General features: G+C 39.9%; 1 protein-coding gene and 1 pseudogene across 1 annotated transcript in view; one reads left to right on the top strand and one right to left on the bottom strand.

The window, feature by feature from the left end:
- LOC100609189 (UDP-GalNAc:beta-1,3-N-acetylgalactosaminyltransferase 2-like) overlaps window positions 1-11,661 on the bottom strand; it is a 91,498-nt pseudogene extending 79,837 nt beyond the window's left edge.
- A 325-nt stretch (window positions 11,662-11,986) lies between these two features.
- ARHGAP18 (Rho GTPase activating protein 18) overlaps window positions 11,987-24,234 on the top strand; it is a 134,466-nt gene continuing 122,218 nt past the window's right edge. Inside the window, exon 1 of the mRNA XM_001168191.8 lies at window positions 11,987-12,238. Coding sequence (XP_001168191.2) covers window positions 12,126-12,238 — 113 coding nt within the window. The 5' untranslated portion in view covers window positions 11,987-12,125. The remainder of the gene's footprint in view (window positions 12,239-24,234) is intronic.

Here is a 24,234-nt window from a genome sequence, read left to right as displayed (position 1 = left end):
AATAAAATAAAAAAAAAAAACAAAAAAACAAAAAAAATTAGCCAGGCGCGGTGGCAGGTGCCTGTAGTCCCAGCTACTGGGGAGGCTGAGGCAGGAGAATGGTGTGAACCCGGGAGGCGGAGCTTGCATTGAGCCAAGATCGCACCACTGCACTCCATCCTGGGCGACAGAGTGAGACTCCATCTCAAAAAATAAAAATAAAAATAAAAAAAAAATGAATAAATAAAACCTCAATTATGAAAAGAGAGTTTTCAACACTGTTTCCTCACCTACTGTCTTCTACTACACACTTCAAAACTGTATGCCCGAGGCCTTCCTATTGTGGGGGACTATCAGAGTCTGTCTTCTGACCACTTGTTAGACATCTCCATTCATCTAGCGTAAAATCCATAGGATAGTTTTGGATTCCCTCTTTCATTCCCACTTCCACATATCTATGAGGTTCTGAAGATTCTATTGCTGCAGTGTGTCTTTGCATTGGCCCTGCTGTGTGTAGCACGGGCTGGGGGAGATGATGAAGCAGAGATGGATCTGCCCCTGTTGTCCTATCATTGCAGCCTCCTAACTGATACGCTCACCGTGGCAACCTCCTAGCCATCTTTTCCTCCTGTTCCTGGCTATTTATTCACAGCCACCACTGTGTTTTCTCTTTGTGTAGATCTGATTATGTTGCTATCTCTCTCGGTCACCTTGGATTATTCCCCACTGCTATGGAATATAGATGAAATACTTGCAAAGCACTGGATGTCCCTTAACATCTGGTAGAAATTTATCTATTTCTATGGCAGATCTCCCTATCCTGCCTCCCCTTCCCCATCCTGCATGCTTCCCAGCACTTTGTGAACATACCTTGACCTAGTGTCAGCAGTCAGCCTTGGCTTCTTTTGTTCCCCCTCCTTATGAACAGCCCTGCTCTACCCACCCTAATTCAAGATATAGTATGTTAGTACCTGATGTATGTTTACTAGCATTTTCTCTAGTTATAATAAGTGTTGAATACAGAAAACTTATGGGAAAATCACATATGCCCACTACTTTAATTGTTAAACTTTAATAGATTTTGGAAATATTTACAACTAAATGTCCACTTAGCAATGGAGTATACTTATTTTTGCATTTATGATTTAATGCTTGATGTCATAAATAGGCACACATGTGTCCATCCTAACTGAATATAAACATCTGGGGGCCCGATTGTTGTATCTGATTCATCTATTCCTCTTACAACTATTTGATTGAAGTGAATCAGTGACTCTGCAATATAACCCCATATGTGACTTTGATGGTGGAACTGCAGATTGATAGGGAATTATTTTATTGGAGGCAGGTCTACTTGTCCCCCTCAAAACACCGGAGGAGACCATTGCTGGTGCCTGGTACCTGCTCTTGGATGAGCTGAGGAGTCTCAGACAGGATCATTTTGTGCTTCTTGTTCACACTGAGATGGTAGAATTTCTGCTCTGGACTGAAACCTTTGAACAAGTCTCTTTTTTAAATGTTTGATGGTGACTCTACTGAATTTCTTTTTTATATTCCTCTAATACATGAATGCTCCCAATAGACTGCATAAAATACTGTAAAGGCAGTCTATCTTGAAAGAAATGAAATCATGAAGGGCTCTGCCTATTTCATTTTGTTTTCTCCAACTGATGTATTCATTTGCCCACTACAGTTTTATTTTGATGATCTTTGTAAGGTTAAGACAAGTATTACTTTTGAGCCTGGCAGACATAATAAGGAGAATTCTGATATATGTCTCATTTTTGTGACCCCAAATGTGGCTCTACTGCCTTGATTTGAATGCTTGATAATTTATAGTGATATAAATTTCCCAGAACATCACAGAGTATGATTTAAACTCAAACACTTGAAAGGTTATAGTCACCTTCTGGAAAAAATATTAAAACTACTTCAATGATCTACCTTTGTCACACCAAGGCACTCTCTCCCTGCTTTTCTTCACTCTCATGCCAATTGTGATTAAAGCTTTTTTTTTTTTGATGAATATATCTAATCTGCAGTGTTTAGAGGTATTCTCTCTATGTATAAAATGTATTGTGATGTCCTTAGAAGGATGATGGCTAGACAGAATTTTATTATGTTTATTGTTATTAATCCTTACTTGTAGGAATATGATATATCTGTATTAAAAATGTAGTTTTATTGAAAAAGGAAGCTGGGCGCGGTGGCTCACGCCTGTAATCCCAGCACTTTGGGAGGCCGAGGTGGGCGGATCACGAGGTCAGGAGATCGAGACCATCCTGGCTAACATAGTGAAACCCCGTCTCTACTAAAAATACAAAAAAAATTAGCCGGACGCGGTGGCGGGCGCCTGTAGTCCCAGCTACTCGGGAGGCTGAGGCAGGAGAATGGCGTGAACCCGGGAGGCGGAGCTTGCAGTGAGCCGAGATCGCGCCACTGCACTCTAGCCTGGGTGACAGAGCAAGACTCCGTCTCAAAAAAAAAAAAAAAAAAAAAAAAAAAAAAAAAAAAGTATCTTATAGACTTTTAAAGAAAAATACCAAAAATGAAACATAGTTACTGGGAAGACGGGTTGATGGAAAATAATATATTTTTTACTCTCTGTAGTGGGATTTGATTTTTTTCACTGTTTGAAGTATAGACAGTCTTCTGAGTTTTTGTTGTGTTTTTTTTTTTTTTTGGTGGTGTGTGTGGGGGGGGTGGAACAGAAATTTTGAAGACGTTATTTATGAGTGATTCTTAAGGCTTTGGCATCAGTTCTTATAATAGTTATTTTGATAGAGCCAGGGACTGGGTGTTGAGGCAGTCTCTGAACTGGAGCAATTTACACTGTAAGAAAGCGTTTTGGTTTCAGGGTATGGAGTTTTCCTCAAATCTTACAGTCTTGGCTCTGTAACCATTTGCCTGACCAGCTGTTGCCTAACCTTTGTTTCCTTAGCAGCTGTTTCTATGAAAAAAGATATTTGGACTACATATAAACTCTGGACAACCTCAGCCCTGTAATTTTAAGTCTCTGTTTTAAAATTTCAGAAGGCCAAGGTCCTTGTGATTATAGCTGTGTTCTTTGAGCCATTGTAACAAACCAGCTAGCCAAATTATTAAATAGAATGAGGGAAAATAACCTTTCCAGCTATTTGCAGAGCATATTTCAGGAGTACAAAGCATTTTGGTGCTAGGATATTATATAAAGAGATCTTTCTCAATTAGTGTAAGGTATGGGGCATTTGGGTGAAAAGCCTTTACAGTAATATCTACACAGTGATTGTCAATCTTTTCTGAAGGCACGGAATCAGTTGAAAATTACGGATCTTTGCTCCAAAAAAACATATCATGAACGATACTCAAAATTTTGGATGTGATTTACTTATTTTACTAGAAATTTATTTTTGCATAAAGAATATATAACCAATGAAGCAAATACTTTATACCCAATGAGGTAGGTAAGTAAATTACACCAAAACTTGCCAGAGACAGAGTACATTATTTCTTCATTTTAGCTTTCTATTAATTGTAAGATGAGTCAAGTCAATTGATTTTTGGGAAATAAGTCTTGCCACCGTATCAAATAATCTGAATGATTTTAAGGTATATACTAATTTTGAATATGTTAAAATCTGTTTCTTAAAATTGAGGGGATACAGTACAAAATTTGTTTACCTATAGCTCACTTATATGAAAAAAAATAATGGTTATTTCTGGAAACAAAAATCCCCAATGGTCATAATGGTCATATAAGAGACAAAGTAAATTCTTCCCCAAATAAATTTTAATAAGATTCTATTTTTCCACAAAATAATGTGTGAATATATATACACACTTATATACATATATATACACATATATACACATACATATATATATACACACACACATATATATATACACACACACATATATATATATATACACACACACATATTAGTTTTAGTTTTTGAGACAGGATCTTGCTCTCTCACCCAGGCTGGAATGCAGTGGCTTGATCATGGCTCACTGCAGCTTGACCCCCTGGGCTCAAGGGATCTTTTCTCCTCAGCCTCCTGAATAGCTGGGACTACAGGTGCACGCCACGTTGCCTAGCTAACGTTATATATATATATATATATATAATTAAAATATAATATATATGTATTTTATATATATATATATATTTTGTAGAGACAAGGTCTTGCTATGTTGTCCAGGCTGGTCTCAAACTCCTGAGCTCAAAAAATATATATATAATATATAGAATAGAATATAATATATTCTATATATTGTAGAATATATTATAGAATATATATATTTTTTTGTAGAGACAAGGTCTTGCTATGTTGTCCAGGCTGGTCTCAAACTCCTGAGCTCAAACAATCCTCCTGCCTTGGCCTCCCAAAGTGCTAGAATTACAAGAGTGAGCCACTACACCTGACTATATATTTTTTAAATATATAATTTATTTTGCTTTCATTTTGCTAACAATAATTCCTGAAAACCTTGGTTCCCAGAGGTCTACATATAGTAGCAGAGGAAATTAGAATTCATATAATCTGCTGGGCATGGTTGCTTCTGCCTGAAATACTAGCTACTCAGGGAGGCTGAGGCAGGATCACTTGATATAAATAAATAATAAATAAATAAGGAGTTCAAGACCAGCCTGAGAAACGGGCGAGTCCCTGTCTTAAAAAAAATAAAAATTAGATGGGCGTGGTGGCACATGTCTGCAGTCCCAGCTATTCAGGAGGCCGAAGTGGGAGGATCACTTGAGTCCAGGAGTTCAAGGTTACAATCAGCTTTGATTGTGCCACTGCACTCCAGCTTGGTGACAAGAATGAGACCCTGTGTCAAAAAAAAAAAAAGAAGAATTTGTGTAACTTGCTCTGCTAGACACAGATCAAGGCTGACTCATCTAGAATCTTCACAAGGCCCGGAGGTGAAGTCATGTCAGGAAGCCAGGAATTGTTACTTTCCCATTTATCTGAGTAAAAGCAAATTTGAAAAAAAGTTATATTCACTTTCTGGAGATTTTTGCTTGCAGAGACATTAAGAATTTGTCCGTTTCTGTGCCAGCATTCAATTGTGGCATTAAAAAAATTTTGGCTAGTACTTGTTTCCAATCTCTGCTGACACAGTGGCTGCTTGTGCAAAACAACTCTGCATGTTCTGAATCCTTAAGAATGAAAATATTTAATCATTCAATTGACCAGAAAAAAATTACTGTTAAATAAGCCACCTCCCATGCCCATTAAATTCCTCTTTGAAATTATCTTGAGGGTGTGTTTTCCTTTTCTCTGAAAAACTAAAACTTTTCTGTGAAATACAGTCACATATATCTAGATATACTCTAGAAAACTAATGAAGCTTTGTCATAAAAGAGAATACTAATATTTTTCTATTGTTTCTTAATACTCCATTTTAAGATGTTAGTAATTAAGGCCCAAGTTCTGATGATACTGATAACTTACATGGCCCTAAAATAGTTGTTCTTGCTACTAATTTGTGCACTTGTAGAGGGCAATGATCCATGATGATATGTGAATCTAATCTCTTCACTAGAAAAGCAAGTACACTAGTGAATATTTAAGATGCTCCATTTGTAAGTAGGGTACTAGGATTCCTTTTTTCCAGAAAAACTTTGCTTCACCATTTCTTCCCCTCTACTTTCAAGAGGGGAAGCAGAAAGCTTTGCCATTTTTGAGGACATTTCTAGGACTGAAAATTCCCCAATGGGCTCAGAATATAGAAATTATTATTTAATGACATTTGTGCAGTTTTATCAAGTATTTTGATAAAAAAAAATATAATACTCCAGGGACTACTTTAAAACATTAGAAGAACTGCCTTCATTTTGGAGTGGATAACCACCATTAATTAAAAAAGGCCGGGCGCGGTGGCTCACGCCTGTAATCCCAGCACTTTGGGAGGCCAAGGAAGCCGGATCAACTGAGGTCAGGAGTTTGAGACCAGTCTGGCCAACACAGCGAAACCCCGTCTCTACTAAAAATACAAAATTAGCCAGGTGTGGTGGCACATGCCTGTAGTCCCAGCTACTCGGGAGGCTGAGGCAGGAGCATCACTTGAACCTGGGAGGCGGAGGTTGCAGTGAGCCGAGACTGCACCACTTCACTCCAGCCTGGGCGACAGCGAGAGACTCCGTCTCAAAAAAAAAAAAAAAAAAAAAAAAAAAGAAACACGGCTTCCATTTTTCTTTTTCTCCAAGCCATGAATCAACTCATCCCTTTCCTTAGATCTGCAGCTTCACCATTCTTCCCCACTCACAGTGGCTGCTTTTACATAACAAGGGGATAAGCATCATTTGTAATCCACTGCAGGACAAGGATTTTTGTATTTGACAAATCTAATATTGATACAATTGTAGACTTTTAAAATTGAACCTTATATTCATAAACAAAATTCTACTTTTCCAGTACGTATTAGCCTCCAGAATGTACTTCATCCTTCCAGTTGCAAGTGTTTGCAACATGTATCTCCATTCTAGTTGTCAATGAAGAGAAAACCAAAAGAAAATTTAGGATCATGGCACTTTTTCTTGGATAATTTCCAGCTTAGGCCAGTTTTGATATGAAGGGCAGATTTCTCATGAAGTTAAATGAGATTGAATCTTCAGAGTCTGGCTCTTGCATAAGGCCTCATCCAAGGCTCCATAGCTAACAAATTCTATAAGCTTTGGGTTCCGCACATCGAATCTGCTTTTTTAAGAAAAAAAAAAATTCATAATCATAGTGATCAGAGTACTTTTTTTCACTTCTATCAATGGAAACAATTTTAGATATGATAGCACAATGATGATGACCTTTTAGACTAGTGTATATATTACGCCACACTACCCCAATAATTTGACATAAAAAACAAGTTTCAAAGTACCAGAAAAGAATTGAGTGTAAATCTCCATAGCACTGTATTTATATCAATATTTCATTTGATTAAGGACCTTAGGTTTGCTGTAGATTATTTAACTTTGTTATTCATATGATTCTTTTCAGAAATAAAATGATGTCAATTCTAGGACTGCTGTAACCTTTATAATGCTTAAGAGCTCAGGCTCCAAGGTCACAAAAACCCAGGTTTACATGTCCTGGTTCTGCCACCTACTAACTGGATGACCTCATATTCCTCATCTCTAAAGTGAGCGTAATTCCAACTTCTATCCCTGGTGGTGATTGTGATGATTAAATGATAGACCATGTATACCATGTCTAGTGAAGAGTAAGGACTCAATATTAGCTATTGTTATTTATTGGTAATAAACTATTTGTAAGAAACATCTTTTCTAAATGATTGCCGAAAAGCCTAAATTAGCCTCTGGCAATAGCAGTTACAAATTATGTACAGTTACAAATAGCTTGTACAAAAATACAAGCATGGCTAGTATTTTCTCCCAGGAGGAGCAGTTAAGAAAATAACTTAGAGAATAACGTAGACATTTTTAGAGCTGTCCAGAGAAAGGGAAAAGGGTTATTTCTTGTTGTTCCAGAGACAGAATTAATAACAATGAGTGTAATTCCCAAGGAAATAGTTTGAGATTCTGTATATAGAATAATTTTCAGTCATAGTACCCTAGCACAGAGGTAGCTAACTTTGTAAGCTGACAAGAACTATTCCTACGAGGTCCTGATAAAACATGAGGTAAGGGATGTTAAGAACTCTTCCTCTTCATTAGTCAATCCTACTTCATATGTCTAGCCTTTATCACCTATGTAAAACTTTAACTTCACAGTTGATTAATTTATTCAAGTTCTTGTTATAATATTGAAAATTGGGTTTAATTTTACCATTTGGAAGGTCATTTTCACATGGCTTTTGTCCCTATGTAGATTTTCGTCATCATATAGAGATTGTGTGTACATATTCTCCTTTGTTAATTCTTTTTTTTTTTTTAAGAGAACTAGACCAATTGAGGAAAAATTTGATAAAGTATATGCTGATTCCATTGCATGGCACTCTTCTAATACAATTCCTTCTAATACTAAATAGGCTCCTAAATCAACATATAAAAACCAGCTAATAAACTCTTTGCTACCACTAGCACTGAACTGAAGAAAAATTTTTTCATTGTTTTTGAACATGGGTGTCAAATTGTCAGAGACTGCAGTACCATCTTCACCCTATTTTTAACAACCTATTTGGGTACATAAATTACCGCTTCCTTTTCCTTTCCTGTGTCATCTAGTACACCTCATTTAAACAGAATGAATGAAATGAATGTTTAAACTGTCTTGATGTTGTTAATTACTTTTTAAGATGTTTCATAACAGGAAAGTGTTTGGCACGCACTCAATAGCTGGGAATATTAACATCTTCAAGGTCATGAGGTTCTCAGTGTGTGTTTAAAATGGTTGCGGAAAGGAGTAAAAAAGTGTTTTGTTTTTTTTCATAATATTTGTCTCTGCAAAAGAGCGATAATGGTATAAGGGATGGACATGAGCTAAACCTTAGTACAGTTTACAGTGTGAAATAAGAACAGGGTTTTTTTTGTTTTTGTTTTTGTCTTTTTTTTTTTTTTTTTTTTTTTGAGATGGAGTCTCGCTCTGTCTCCCAGGCTGGAGTGCAATGGTATGATCTCGGCTCACTGCAACCTCCGCCTCCTGGGTTCAAGCAATTCTCCTGTCTCAGCCTCCTGAGTAGCTGGGATTACAGGTGCCCACCACCACGCCACCCGGCTAATTTTTGTATTTTTTAGTAGAGACGGGGTTTCACCATGTTGGCCAGGCTGGTCCTGAGCTCCTGACCTCAGGTGATCCACCTACCTTGGCCTCCCAAAGAACAGCTTTTTAAGAGACCACACTGGTAGTTAGGTTTCCTTCTTTGATGACATGGGAAAATTCTGAAAACTGTTTTTAATCTACTTGAGCATGTATCTGAGGCTATGAACACCAGGCCACAGTCCTACCAGCTCTCTGCCTGTGATAGGCAATGCCCTTTGACCAGTAGCAACAGGGCTTGGTGGGAGGAAAGGAGAAAAAGCTCAGAGGATTTTCAGGTATTTGAGAGCTAAATTAGAAGGATTCAAATTTTATGTACTAAGCTATGTAAATCAATTTGTATCACATTTGGTTTTTTGCCTCACACAAATTAAAAACGGTGGATATTGCAAACCCAAATATTATTTTGACATTGTAAAACAATTACATTTCAACCTGTACATTGTGATTTGTTATTAAACAAGTGAAAAGACCATAATTAGGCAAAAATATAACTAAATAATTGTTTTGGCTATAACTGGACAATATCTTCATCGCAAACTGTCACATGAGAGGTGCAGTGTCCATGGCTGCCAATGGGCATGGATGACATTGACAGGCTAAAGACATAGCAAAGGAAGAAGGAAAACTAGAAAAAAAAGGAAGATAATAAAAAGGGAGGTAGAGGGAAGTAAGGGGGGGAGAAAAAGGTGGGAGGGAAACAGAAAAGGATTTCCAAAAGATAATGTAGTGATTACCATCAATAATTGTATAAGATAGTGATTCCCAGATGTTTGCATTTCAGAGTAGCTACATAAAAAAGGAGGGGTGGATGAGCTGGTTATTAACATTTTTTCCATGTAAGGACATTGAAAAGACAAAACACATATATTCTAATTTACTTTAATCTTCGCTTCTCTCTCTTTATAGTTTTTGTTTTGCCTGAACTGATGAACATTTCCTCATAGGTTAGCACTGGTATGTGCATGGGAACCGCTTATCTAATATTACCAATTTTAATATAAAAATTTAGTAGAGTTGGCCGGGCGCGGTGGCTCATGCCTGTAATCCCAGCACTTTGGGAGGCCGAGGTGGGCGGATCACCTGAGTTCGGGAGTTCAAGACCAGCCTGACCAACATGGAGAAACCCAGTCTCTACTAAAAATACAAAATTAGCCAGCGTCGTGACACATGCCTGTAATCCCAGCTACTCGGGAGACTGAGGCAGGAGAATCGCTTGAACCTGGGAGGTGGAGATTGTGGTGAGCCGAGATCACGCCATTGCACTCCAGCCTGGGCAACAAGAGCGAAACTCTGTCACACACACACACACAAAAATTTAGTAGAGTTTTAAAGGATACTTTCAATTCATTCAGGTTTTCCTCCATTCAGTGTTTACCGAAGGCTCAGTAGGTACAAAATTTAAGTTAGCTGTCAGATGAAGAGAAAAGAATCATAGTAGGACCTGAAAAGATTGTGTCTAGCAGATGGAAAGACTTGTATGAATAAGGTAGCAGGAATGCCCAGTGATCTGCTCAAAAGCCTGGAACTGGCTCTGTTAGCAATAGAGAGCCAATGAAGGTTTTTAAGCAAGGAGAGGGATCATGAGTGCCAGGGTGTGATCATAATGTCAAAGCAATTTAAAGGAGGTGACAGGGAGATGAGCTAAAAGGGCTGTTGTAATATTGGAGCTAAGACTGCATTATAGGATCCAGAGGTGGTTGAGGTCATGGGGATAAAAAGGAGACAGCAAGTAAAGTCCTATGGCAGTGGAAATGGGAAGGTTGAGCAATTGTGCAGGGGGGAGGGAGGAAGATCTAAATTCCTTTTAAGGAAGGCTTTTGTAAATTATAAGAAAGAGGGTTCAAAAATAAATTTCAGATACTTCTAGAGTATGTAAGGAGGAAGAAATTATTTTTCATGACTGTTTTAAATAATGATAAGGTATAAGCAATAAGTTTATGTAATGATGGAATTGGAAACTTGTTCAAGGGGAATTCTAGAGAGTTGAATGAATCATAAAAATCTAAAAAAACCTTCAGACTACTGGGTATGTCAAAGAGAGTAGAAGCCAGGCGTGATGGCTCATGCCTGTAATCTCAATACTTTGGGAGCTTGAGCCAAGAGGATCGCTTGAGCCCAGGAGTTCAAGACCAGCCTGGGCAACACAGTGAGACCCTCCCTCTCCACAAAGCATAAAAAAATTAGCTGGGCGTGGTAGTGCATGCCTGTGGTCTTAGCTATTGGGGAGGCTGAGGCTGGAGGATTTCTTGAGCCCGGGAGGTTGAGGCTGCAGTGAGTTACAATCACCGCTGTACTCCAGCCTGGGTGACAGAGTGAGACCCTGATTCAAAAACAAACCAAAAAAGTGATTTTTTTTTTGGAGGGGGGATGGGGAGAAAGAACAGAGCTGTCTTTTGTGTTTATGATAATTTTGATCTTGTTTCTTAATCTGCAAAACAAAGAAGAGCATACTGGTGAAAAATAAAAGGAATGTAACCTAGAATTCTGTTCAAATCCAGCTTCTGGCACTAGCAACTGTGTTATCTTAGTGAAGTTACTTAACTCGTCCCTCAGCCTTACTTTCCTTGTGTTATGTATAACACAGATGATAGTGATACCTATCTTATACGGTGTGTGTGTGTGTGAGAGAGAGAGAGAGAATTGAATGGAATGAGATAATACATGTGAAACCCCCGTCCATGAGAGCTTGGCATATAGTAGGTGCTCAACAAATGGCAGGGACTTCTCTTGTTCTCAGCAATAACACTTAACAGAGCATTGGTAGGTCTATCCCTTTTTGGTACTGAAAAATATTTTGCTAAAACAAGACGTATATTTGAGATTGGCTTTATTGTGAAAGACGATGACATTCCAGGACACACAATTTTTATGAGGGCATTTTTAACCGGACACAAGGATCAAGCCTTTCTCGTCGTCTGGATTGCAGAGTTTTGCCGCGGGTTCGTTGTTTTTTACTATGGCTAATTTTAACGCTGAACATGAAGGGGTTAAGAAATGCCTTTACTCATGTTACATTAAGTAGCAGCAATTATAAGACAGAGGAATTGGGGAGGGAAAAAAAAAAAAGCCTTGGCAGTAACTCATGGTTTCCTAAGTAAGACGGCTTGTAGTTAGTTACAGTGATGAGTTGAATATACGTTCTGGCAGTTTAATCTGATCAGACTAACTTGGGGGTGGGTGCAACCCGTCGCTTCCACCCTTCGCCTCCTTTAACCAAAGCCGCCCAGGGTGAAATTGTCCAGAGTTTAAACAATGCTGTGAGTTGCAGCTTCTAATTGGAGAGGCAGGAAGCCCTTCCCTGGACAGACCCCGCCCCTCCCCGTGTGAATCGCCAGCCTGCGGGGAGGAGCTGGCCAATGCTAATGAGCGAGTTGCCAGGCGAGACAGGAACTTCTTTCCCCTTCTCTGTGTCAGGATCGCAGAAATTATGTCCCTTCTCTCACCATGAGCTGGCTCTCCAGTTCCCAGGGAGTGGTGCTAACAGCCTACCACCCCAGCGGCAAGGACCAGGCCGTCGGGAACAGCCATGCAAAGGGAGGGGAGGAAGCCACCTCGAGGTAAGCCTTCGGAAGCTGAAAACAAAACAAAACCCTCTTACCTGCTCCAGGAAGAAAGTGACAGGGAAGTTGGCGTGGGGAGAAGGGAATTCCATCTGCACGTCGAGCCTGAGCTCGTGCAGCAGCAGTAGCAACGTTTGGCGTGATTTTTATGTACTTTTCATCTCACCTAGTCCAGGTCTGAAATAACCCATATGATTACTGGTGGAGACAGAGAAGAAGGAACTGGGGAGAGGGCTATATGGGCTGTCAGACTAGCTATTTAGCAGGTGCATTTGCACATGCTGAAAGATCAAATAAGTCTATCTGAAACACTTCCTTTCCTATGAAATGGAATTCTTGAATGGGCTCAAGGCACTGCCACTGGAACTGTTCGCTGGGAAAGTCTGCCAAAAAGCAGGGAGGCTGTTCACTGTACTGTACAAGCTGTTGTTGTTCGAGTGTTTTTTTTACCCCCTCTCTTTGCTGAAAGCAAACCTCTTAGGCAAAAAGCCCAAGACACTGGCCTGTGGCAATATGTTTCACATTCTTTTGTGTATGTGGATTTTTTTTCCCCCAGGCTTTCAAAAAGGAGTTTTTGTCAGGAGATAGCACTCTGCTGCTGGAGTGCAATGTGGTTAATGTTAAATCACTTTATAGGCAGAGAGGGCAAATGTTCTATAGACCACTGAGGCGCAAAGGGTACCTTTCTCCCTATCTGTGTACTTTGTTCCGTTTTCCAAGGGCTTTTTTTTTTCTTTCTCTCCTTAATGACCTTCTCACTAGCTGAACATTTTTACCTCCATCAAGATATAAATAGTAAATATTGGCCTAGAAGATTGCAAGAAGCAAATACTAACCTAATAGCCTAGAACACTAAATTAGTTATCGGTAAGCACATTTCCTTCTCAATGCTTAATGTGATAATAAAACCTTCTTTGTTCTTATGTGACTTATGCCTGTGCCTTAAGCTGAAATAATGCTGCCTTTCATTTGTTTTAAAATCCCCAAATATGAGGGAGGGAGAAAAATCAAAGGAATGGCTGTAATACTCAGTGTTAGACTCCCAGCTGCCCGGAACTGTTTCTCACATAGCATCCACAGTATGTATTTCATTGAATGAATTCATTTCCAAAGATGAAAAAGATTTGGTGCTTGTGCCTTAGCTGTGTTACCATTTCATTTTCCATCATTTTAAATGACTTAATGTTAAATCATTAAATCAAGAGATCTTGAAGTGTTTTCATCCATTTTTCTGTAATGTATTAGTAATCATTAAGCAGTAAAGCAGTCTGCAACACCAACCCCATACCCAGCCATAACTTGGATTCCACATGTCAGTCAAAATTGCCAAAATTATACAAGCTCAGGACATTCTCCGACTTTAGGCTGAATGGCCTGAGGACCTGAGCTGAATCTTGGATCTTGATTGTGAGAATGGAAAGGACCTTAAGGACTGAGTCCTAACCTCTCATTTTCACGTAGGACTCAAACCCCAGGGATTAGTTAAGTTTTTGGAAGGTCTGAAGTTCTAGGCCTTTGTCTGGGGCTGCATCTCCAGTTCTGGAGACTCATTATTCTGTGTTTGCAGTGTGGGTGGCCCATACTTGAGTGGGTTGAGAGAATAAGAGAGGATCAGATCATTCTCTGCCTAGGCTGAAGCAGAACCAAGAGGCACTAAGGTGGCAGGGTGGGCAGCTGCCCACACGGCAAGTGCCCTGTGTGGGGCCACAGCTCCAGGTGAGCTCCTTTGCTGGCTGTCACGTAGCCTGCCCATACCAGACCCAACTTCCCACCACTGAATTAGTTCTAGGGATCGTTCCTGATACTGACCTGAGAAGATGGGAGCCTGGTTTGAGGGCAGGGAGGAAGGAGGGAGTAGGGCTAGTTTTCAATGGCTTTTACCCTTAAGGGCTAAGGAATCAGATAAACTTGTTGTTGTTTTGGGAGATACCCTGTTTAGCCTGAAAGGATTGAGATATTGTAATTGCTATGGGGGAGGGGATGGATAGAAGGAAGGAGGATTTGAAGGTGGGATGGGGTCCTCGGCGACCACCTAAGAATGGTGATAGTGGTTTGGGGGCAGTGAACTGGACTTTGGCTTTGGCTGGGTTGGTCAGGTGTTGTTTTAAGCCCTGGGAAGCTGCTCCAAGGTGCAAGGTTGATGGTTGATGCCTATTTAAAGAAGTTCTCCAAAAAGTAAAAACAAAACAAAACTCTTAAAAAGAGGCTACATTAGGCTGGGTGTGATGGCTCACACCTGTCATCTCAGCACTTTGGGAAGCTGAGGTGGGTGGATTGCTTGAGCTCAGGAGTTAGAGACCAGTCTGGGCAAAAAAAAAGACCCCCGCCCCCACAGCTCTACCAAAAATACAAAAAAACAAAAAACAAGAAACCACAAACAAACTAGAAATGGTAGCGCATGCCGGTGGTCCCAGCTACTCAGGAGGCTGAGGTGTGAGGATCACTTGAGGCTGGTGGGGCAGAGATTGTAGTGAGCTGAGATCACGCCACTGCACTCCAGCCTGGGTGAGGGAGTGAGACCCTGTCTCAAAAAATAAATAAATAAATAAATAAATAAATAAATAAATAAAAGCTAAATTAGATTCTGCATTTCCTCCTACCCATTTAAAAATTATAGGAGAGAGCACGGAAGTATAACTTTTCTTATCACAAGATTTTGTCTGTAAATAATATGTTCTTTGAAATATTTAATCCAATATTTAGTTCATGAGATGAATTCATGTCTTTATAATGCCATTTATACATATGTGTATGACTTAGCGTATTTATTGAAAAGTGTTTCTTTTTTTTTTTTTTTTTTGAGATGGAGTTTTGCTCTTGTTGCTCAGGCTGGAGCACAATGGCACACTCTTGGCTCACCACAACCTCTGCCTCCCAGGTTCAAGCTATTCTCCTGCCTCAGCCTCTATAGTAGCTGGGACCACAGGCATGCACCACCACACCTGGCTAATTTTGTATTTTTTTTTTTTTAGTGGAGTCGGGGTTTCTCCATGTTGGTCAGGCTGGTCTCGAACTCCCGACTTCAGGTGATCTGCCCACCTTGGCCTCCCAAAGTGCTGGGATTACAGGCATGAGCCACTGCGCCCAGCTTGAAAGTGTTTGATTTTTAGCCTAGCCATACCAAGTCTTTTTTTTTTTTTTTTTTTTTTTTTTTTTTTTTTTTTTTTGAGACAGAGTCTTACTCTTGTCACCCAGGCTGGAATGCCGTGGCACGATCTGGGCTCACTGCAACCTCTGTCTCCAGGCTCAAGTGATTCTCCTGCTTCAGCCTCCCAAGCAGCTAGGATTACAGGCGAGTCACCACCCCTGGCTAATTTTTGTATTTTTAGTAGAGACGGGGTTTCACCATGTTGACCAGGCTGGTCTCGAACTCCTGACCTCAGATGATCTGCCCACCTCATCCTCCCAAAGTGCCGAGATTACAGGCATGAGCCACTGCACCCGGCTCCATGTCCTTTTTTTATTACCATTTGGTCTTTTGAAAAGCTGAGATAGTAGGGAATTAATATTTTTGGAAGTAATTTGTTAGCTAAATTTTCTCCATTCCATTATCCCTCTTTATCAGAAAACATTCATTGAATGTCAGATTAAGGAATTCCTCCCACTCCTGGTTAGAGACTCTCCCTTTATAGAATCCTGTTTTTCTTTTGTATGTTTCCTCCTCAAAACATGAGGATTTGAAGAAATATGTTAACATTAGTTGTCATGGCCGACTTGTACACAGTTGAATGTTTCCAAAGGAAACCACTTTTTATGAGTAGCTATATTTATAAGACTTTGTTTACTTGTTTTTCAAGCAGGCTTCTTAATATTTAGTTTTGAAAAGAATTTTTTCGAAGAATATTGCGTTTTGTCTATTCTTACTGTTCTCTCTTGACTTTCCCATTTTAAGAGAAATGGTTGTTTGCTTTGCATATTTTTTGTTAATATTTTAATATGAATGTCAAGTAACCTTTTTTATTGGGCCTTTTAATTCCTTAGCTAACTAAATGGACTGATGAGTGAGATATTTTTATGCCTTCTCTGAATAAATGTATGGCATTCATCATGTAAGGTCTTGTTGACCCAACTTGCCATTGGTATTGGGTAGGCAGAAACAAGAGGCACTACACAGGGGTGACATAAACCCAGAAACCCTGGGTTCTGGGGCCAACCTGTCTGGGGTCATATCCCAGCTCTCTCATTCATTAGCAGTGTGACCTTGGAGGAGTTATCTCTCTACCCATAAATCGAACTTCATAATATTACTCACCTGATTAAGACAACTGAGTGGGATGACCTCTGTCAAGCCCATAGAAGAGTGTCTGGTTTGTAGCTAGCTGCTACTTTCCTTAATACTAGGTAAAGAAAAGGAAAGAAAGGATTGAGTTTTGCAGGATATAGAATATTCTGCCTTGTTTCAGAAATGTTTTTCTGAATATTATTTTGTCATGTGTTAAGAAACATGGGCATTATCCATATGCTTAAAAAATGACATATTTGAGAATGAACCATAATGTAAAAGTTTAGGCCTTTGAAGTTTGAAAGACCTTGGAAATGTCATCTTGATCCATAGCACCATTTATGATTTGAACTGGTAACAATTGCCTATACCAGGCCTTTCTTGGGGGGTATTGATGGGCATTGAGGTCTGCAAATATTGACTCTATGGCAAGATAGAATGTGGGTGGATCCTCTTTTGGCAGCTGGACTCACTCCTGTCTCCATGCTTCCTTCCTCTGCTTTAAGAACTACTACTGCCCAGCATGCCAAATGGAAGAGGACTATCATCTTTAAAAGCTTATCTCAGTTCTTGACTTGTTCATGTCTCACCCATTCCTTGGTTCTGCAAGCATAATCATTCAGTCATTCCACATATAAGAGCTCTCTCTTACTGTGTGTCAGGCAATTGTTTCAATACTGGGGTTGTAATGGGGGGAAATAAACCAGACAAACATCTGGGTGCAGGGAGGGTAGCCTGGAGGGGAAAATAAAGACCTGAGCAGGTGACAGGTGAGCCCCAAAATATCTGGGGGCAAGAATTAGAAGAAGAGTTTTTAAGGCAGATAGTGGGTAGAGAGCGTAGAAGCCATAAGCCTAGATAGAGTAAGTCTGAAACCAAGCACCCAGAGAGCAAAGAGCCCTGCATGACTGCAGGGGTCAGGATAAGGAAGAGGGAGGAAGAAGAAAGCAAGGTGGGAGTTGATAACCTTATAGAACATTTGAGGACTTGAGTTTTTGCTGAAAGTAAGATGGGAAGCCATTGAGGGAGTGGGTTTTGAGCAGTGAAGGAAGAGAGCACATTTAAAAGGTCCTTCTGGCTGTTATATTGATTATAGAGTGTAGAAGCAGTGGTACTGCTCAATAGGTTAAGGCAGTGGTGGTTTGGGCCAGGGTTTCAGTTGTTTTAGTAATGAACGGGGTAAGCAGTGGAGTCTTTTGACATTAGGGCCTGTAGGAGATGGACAAATGAGAATACCTGAAGATTGTTGCAAGGTTTTTGCCCTAAGAAACTTGTAATGTTAAAGTGATCATTAATTTAGATAGGGAGGACTTGCAGAGGGGCATAAGGGGGCTGGGGTAAGTTGAGCGAGACATGAAGCTCAGTTTTTTGTTTTTTTTTTTTTTTTTTCAGATACTGAGTCTCGCTGTGTCACCCAGGTTGGAGTGCAGTGGGGTCATCTTGGCACACTGCAGCCTCCACCTCCCAGGTTCAAGCGATTCTCATGCCTCAGGCTCCCCGGTAGCTGGGATTACAGGTGCCTGCTACCATGCCTGGCTAATTTTTGTATTTTTAGTGAAGATGGGGTTTCACCATGTTGGCCAGGCTGGTCTTGAACTCCTGACCTCAAGTGATCCGCCTGCCTCACCCTCCCAGAATGCTAGGATTATAGGATTATAGGCCACGCCTGGCCTGAAGCTCAGTTTTGAGAAACATCTTTTTGAGATAAACATTAAAGTAAGAACATGGCTGGCTGTCTTGATTAGTTCAGTGTTTTTACATGAATCTTCACAGGATTTTAAAAACCTATGTAGTATACCATTTAAAAAGTTTCTTCATTCTGAATTAGTGTATTACCTGATCATATATATATTTTTTTTTTGTTGAAAAAAAGGGATGGTAATGAGTTTTTATAATGCAATTGTGTAATATTTAAATTTTATTTTTTCTAACCTTAGCTTCTAAAGCGTATTTCCTCATTCTAATTTCGTAGAATTTAGTGACTAAATGGATTTAAACCTGTCCATGGGGATAATTGTTTTCCAGATCAATCTCTTCTTCAATTTCATGACATAAGAGTCCTTTGTAAAGGCATTTTCTTCACTGTAGTTTAAAAACCCTATCCATAGTTTCTTCTTGAATTATTAGAGGTTGCACCCAGTGTCCAACTGGGGAAGTCTTAGGTTCATTCACAGACATGTGATATTTGCCTTTTGATTCCTCTCATTGACGAGACCTGTGATTTTTGTGGGCCTATTAAAGTTATATTATCTTCATAGAACTTTTAATTAAGTTTATGCCTTTCAAATATAAGGATTTAGAGATTATCAGAACCATCCCCACCCACACCCTCCTAGAGAAACTTGCTGAACATTTGCTTTGTTGTCCACGGCACATTTATTACTTCTGCATTGTACGATTGCACTGTGCTGCCTTGTCTCTTCTAAGTGGGGCTTGCTTTCATATTTTATGAATTTTCTAATATTTTGAGTTCTGTTATTATTTACCATACTTCTACAAGTGTTGAAGCAATAAAGACTCGTAACAATTGATGCATTTAATGATGCACATGATTGCTACTGGACTGCATGGGTGTTAGGCTTAACTCGTTTTTGATAATTGGACTCATTGCCAGAACAAATTATCTGTTTCACTCTTCTGTTTTAATTCCCCACTGGCTGTAAACATCTGTCTCATGAATTAGAAAAAGAACCCAGCACCCTAGAGGCCAAGGCTGTCCCTGGCCACAGGGATAGTTCCCTCTACTCCTTGCTCATGAATCTGTGAGGTCCATGCCCTGTGGCTGTCTTCTTTCTCCTGCCTCTTTTTCTTCTTCTTTTTTTTTTGTTTTGGAGATGGAGTCTCGCTCTGTCACCAGGCTGCAGTGCATGGCGCAATCTCGGCTCACTGCAATTTCTGTCTCCTGGGTTGAAGCAATTCTCCTGCCTTAGCTTCCCGAGTAGCTGGGATTACAGGCGTGTGCCACCACACCCGTCTAATTTTTGTGTTTTCAGTAGAGATGGGGTTTCGCCTTGTTGGCCAGGCTGGTCTCGAACTCCTGACCTCAGGTGATCCACCCGCCTAGGCCTCCCAAAGTGCTGGGATTACAGGCGTGAGCCACTGTGCCCGGCCCTCCTGCCCCTTCTTGATTCTGTTCTGTCCAAGAGCCCTGAGAAGGCTCTGTCATCATCCTAGTGGTGTCACTGTGATGAGGCTTGTAGGCTGTGGGTCTCAGTGGGAGTCGTTAACAGCATGGATCACTCTGTAGGTTTGGGGTTGCTAGACCAGGTATGACAACAATCCTCTCCTGAACCCTGCTGTAGGTGCCCTCTGTCCTGTGCCCACCCTTTCATTTCATACGAATATTTTGAGAGAGATGGTTTGTTCTAAATGTTTTATTCAGTTGATATTTAATGGGCTTTTCTATTTTCTTTCGATAAAAAAGGGATAGAGAATAAGAACTCTCATTATTTGAGGAGAGTGGGGATGAGTCAGGGTATTGGGCATGGATTAGGGCAGGAGGAACAGAAGGGATGTCTAGATCTTTCTGAAGGCACATTCTTTTGACTTCCATGTTTGTTGCTGTGAGCTGGCCAAGTTTATCCTTTTTTTTGCGAGAAATAAACAGAAACCATGGAGACCCGTGTGACCAGTTACTACCTGTAGTTTTTTTCCATACTTAAGTCCACTAAGTATCTGAATTTTTGTGTTGAAAGAGAGTATGAAACCTCATCTCCTTTTCATATGCATTTGGTAGTTGCCTTTTGGCTGCAAAGAACACTGAGGTTTCCTTACGGGAAATGAGGTTTGTTACAGGGATCTGGGTCATAGGGAAAGGAGGCATCTCTTCTTCCCTCAGCAGCTGGTCATATGGGGACACTCATGGCATTTCTGTTCTCTTGGAGACTCTCGATTCTTTTCTACCCACTGGCTTTCTAATCTCATCATTTCAGCTTGAGCTTTTGGCTCCTGATGGATGCCCAGCCTGGTTACCTCCTGAGTCATCTTACATTTCATAGCTAACTGACCCATCTCTTTATTTCCTAATTTCAGTTTTTTGTTTTTTTTTTATTTGAGATGGAGTCTCGCTCTGTCACCCAGGCTGGAGTGCAGTGGCATGATCTCAGCCCACTGCAACCTCCACCTCCCAGGTTCAAGTGATTCTCCTGCCTCAGCCTCCTGAGTAGCTGAGATTACAGGCACTTGCCACTACGCCTGACTAATTTTTGTATTTTTAGTAGAGATGGGGTTTCACCATGTTAGTCAGGCTGTTCTCGAACTCCTGACCTCACGATCTGCCCACCTCAGCCTCCCAAAGTGCGGGGATTATAGGCGTGAGCCACCGCGCCCGGCCTTAATTTCACATTTTTGAAAGGACATCAGATTTTTCCAGTTAATCTTTTTGAACAGGCCATAGTACAACCCCAGGCAGCTTGTGATCTGGCTTGTTCTGGATCTTTTTAGAAAAGCAGGGTCTGTGGGTAGTGAGATTCCTGGACAAAAGATGTGGCATCTTTGCTAAGATATTTAGGGCATGACACATTTATCTGTTTCCTCATTTATGAAATCATATCGTGTAATGATGCCCTTCCTGCTTCACAAAGTTAATCATGAAGATCAAATGTGTAACGTTTGAGAATGTTAAAAAATTATGCAGATGAACATTATTACTAAATCCTTTTCTGTACAGTATCTTAAAATTTCCCCAGACATTTCACTTCATTTCACTTAACCAGAGTTGTCATAGTAAACTTTTGAGTTTAATTTGAATTTTACTTTTTTATTATATACTCAGATGTAAGTTCATTGAGGGTGAGAACTTTGCCTGTCTTTTTTTTTTTAAGGGAGGGGTGTTCCTTTATACCTAAGCCTTGGCAAAGTGCTTAGTTCACTTTAGGTAGTTACTAAAAGATTGAATGAATGAATGAGTGTAAGTGGGAGGAGGCGTAGTGATTGCATACACAGATTTTGGAGCTAGATTGCCTGGGTTGAAGTCCTGCTTCTTTCATGTAGCAGCTTGTGACTCTGGGCTATTTAATGTTTCAGGGCCTCAATTTTTTTGTTTCCTTCTGCACACTGGGAATAATAATACCTAACTCAAGACTTATTTTAAGGATTGACTGAGTCAACATATGTAACATACTTACATGAGTGCTTGACATAAAGTACATGTTTTTGATGATGATAAAGGGCAGTCAGACTGTTACCTGTTGGTGAATTAATTTGGAAATAGTATAGGAAAGCACTGTTGTGATTAATTTCTAAGTCATTTGGGAAATGAATGTTTGCTTCTAATGCATATGCAGTATAATGCCTTTATTTTAAAACTAATAGTGGGATAAGTTATATAAATAGCTCACATTATTTTAATACTACATTTAATATCCAAAAAGTACCCTAAAAAAGTGTTTAAAGGTATTGAACTCTTGTTAGGCCCAGGTGACTGTTTTGAATACCTTTAATGCTTCAGTTTGGGTAGCTATAAAGTTGCAGAGTGTTTGTTACTCTTAATAAGATGGAAAATCATCTAGTGTAGAGCAAGGAAAAATTATTTGCACCTGTTCCTCAAAGAGCAAATTGACTTTAGGTTATCTCAATACTTGCAGGTAAAAGTACCAATGTATCATTATAGCTAAGTATTTGAGAAAAGAATAATTGTTATACTTTTGTGCCCTTAAAATTTATTTATATAAAACAGCTGTTCTTGATTAGGCTGTTCTCATAACCAAGAAGTGATGTTTCATGGGGCAGAGTTCAGCTGAATGTATATCTGTGGCAGAGATCTGGGGGATGTGTTCCCTTCACCCAGTTCTTCTTAAGCTCTGTGCCCCATCTCCTTCCCATTTAGTACAAAAATTTGAAAACTGTACTGTTAGTCTTTCTCCTCATCTATAGAATACATAATAAACTTGCTTACATGCTCCAGGCTGTAGGCTAGGAAGCTATGTCCTCCTAGTCAGTTCTCCAGTTCCTCCCTACACCTGCATTTCAAGTTCTTATCAACACAGCAGTTCCTGCTTACAAAAGGCTCATAAGAGCAGGCTGCTTTGCTTCCACCTCTAAGAGACTGGGGACTTTTTTGGTGGGTGTGGACGTAACTAGGGAAAGGATGAAGTAGAGGGGAGGATAGAGCTGTATGCAATTAGAAATGCAGAAGCCATTTTTCCTAGGGGAAAAATAGCAAAAATGATATGTAAATTCCATGGAGATATTCATTCTATAATTCTACCATATTATGGATTAATTTCTTTTTACTAGCCAGAAGACTTAAAACAGCATTTATTTGTAGCACCACTGCTGTAGGAAAATGGATTCCAAGTTCCCAACTACAGGTTTGGAAATAAACTTTTCCAACCCAAATAAAATCTTCAACTAAGTTGGGGGTTTCTGTTGTTTCTTTGTTGCCTCTCCAGACTTTTGTGATCTGAGATGTAAAAGTTTTGATTTTTTTCTGCTTCTAGTTTTATCTTACTTTAGTACTATGTCCTTCCCCAGGCACCTGGGAGCTTTGTATACTCCAATAAATATGCCTTTGTCTCCTAAACATGTGCCTGTCTTCTATTAGGGATTATGTACTTGTCTACATTTGTCATTGATTTGGGAGTATTTAGGAAGGTGGAAAATGACATACATTCTTGTGACTTTAGATGAATCAGATTATAGCTGTATAATGTAATTAATTTAGTAAAGTAAGAAGTGCTTCGGCTGGGTGTGGTGGCTCATGCCTGTGAATCCCAGCACTTTGGGAGGCCGAGGTTGGTGGATTGCAAGGTCAGGAGTTCCAGACCAGCCTGGCCAATATGGTGAAACCCTATCTCTACTAAAAATACAAAAATTAGCCAGGCCTTAGGCCGGGCGTGTGGCTCATGCCTGTAATCCCAGCACTTTGGGATGCCAAGGTGGGTGGATCACCTGAGGTCAGTGGTTCAAGACCAGCCTGGCCAACGTGGCAAAACCCCGTCTCTACTAAAAATAAAAAAAATTAGTCTGGCATGGTGGTGCATGCCTGTAATCCCAGCTACTCGGGAGGCTGAGGCCGGAGAATTACTTGAACCCATTAGGTGGAGGTTGCAGTGAGCCGAGATTGCCATTGCACTCCAGCTTGGGCGACAAGAACAAAACTCCGTCTCAAAAAAAAAAAAAAAAACCTGGGCGTGGTGGTACATGCTACTCGGGAGGCTGAGGCAGGAGAATGGCTTGAACCCTGAAATGGAGGTTGCAGTTAGCCAAGATCACGTTACTGCACTCCAGCCTGGGTGAAAGAGCAAGACTACGTTCCCCCCACCACCCCCCCCAAAAAAAAAAGTGCTTTAACACCATGCTGCTATAAAATTAGAATTCTGTAGAAAAATCTTGCAATTCACACTAACAAGAATTTTGAAATTTTGGTGGTTTGGCTGTAGAGATCTGGCTTATTTCTGAATGCTAATGACTGTCAGATACCATCTACATTTGAGGAAAATAATAGGAATTATTGATTGAACAGCATAAAATTAAAATCATATTTAGAGATTTGGGTAACTCAGAAAGGCTTTAAGGACATGTAAACATGGGATATCTTAAATTTTAAATTATTTTTTGAAAATGAATACATGTTTTAACTAAACAACAGTGAAGGTCTTTGCTAGGTACAAATGATAAGCCTAGAAAAAAATAAGTGTACAAATTCCTGCTCTGAAGGAGTTTGCAGTGCATCTCAATTGGGTTCTAAAACAACTTTTTTAGTATCATATTTAGGAAGTCTTGCATGGTTCTTTCTTTTGAGGAATAAAACTTTCAAAGAATTTGTTGT

Source organism: Pan troglodytes, chromosome 5, assembly GCF_028858775.2.
Source record: "Pan troglodytes isolate AG18354 chromosome 5, NHGRI_mPanTro3-v2.0_pri, whole genome shotgun sequence".
Classification (NCBI taxonomy): domain Eukaryota; kingdom Metazoa; phylum Chordata; class Mammalia; order Primates; family Hominidae; genus Pan; species Pan troglodytes.
The sequence above is the reverse complement of the archived record's forward strand: the minus strand, read 5'-3'. Positions and strand labels throughout refer to the sequence as shown.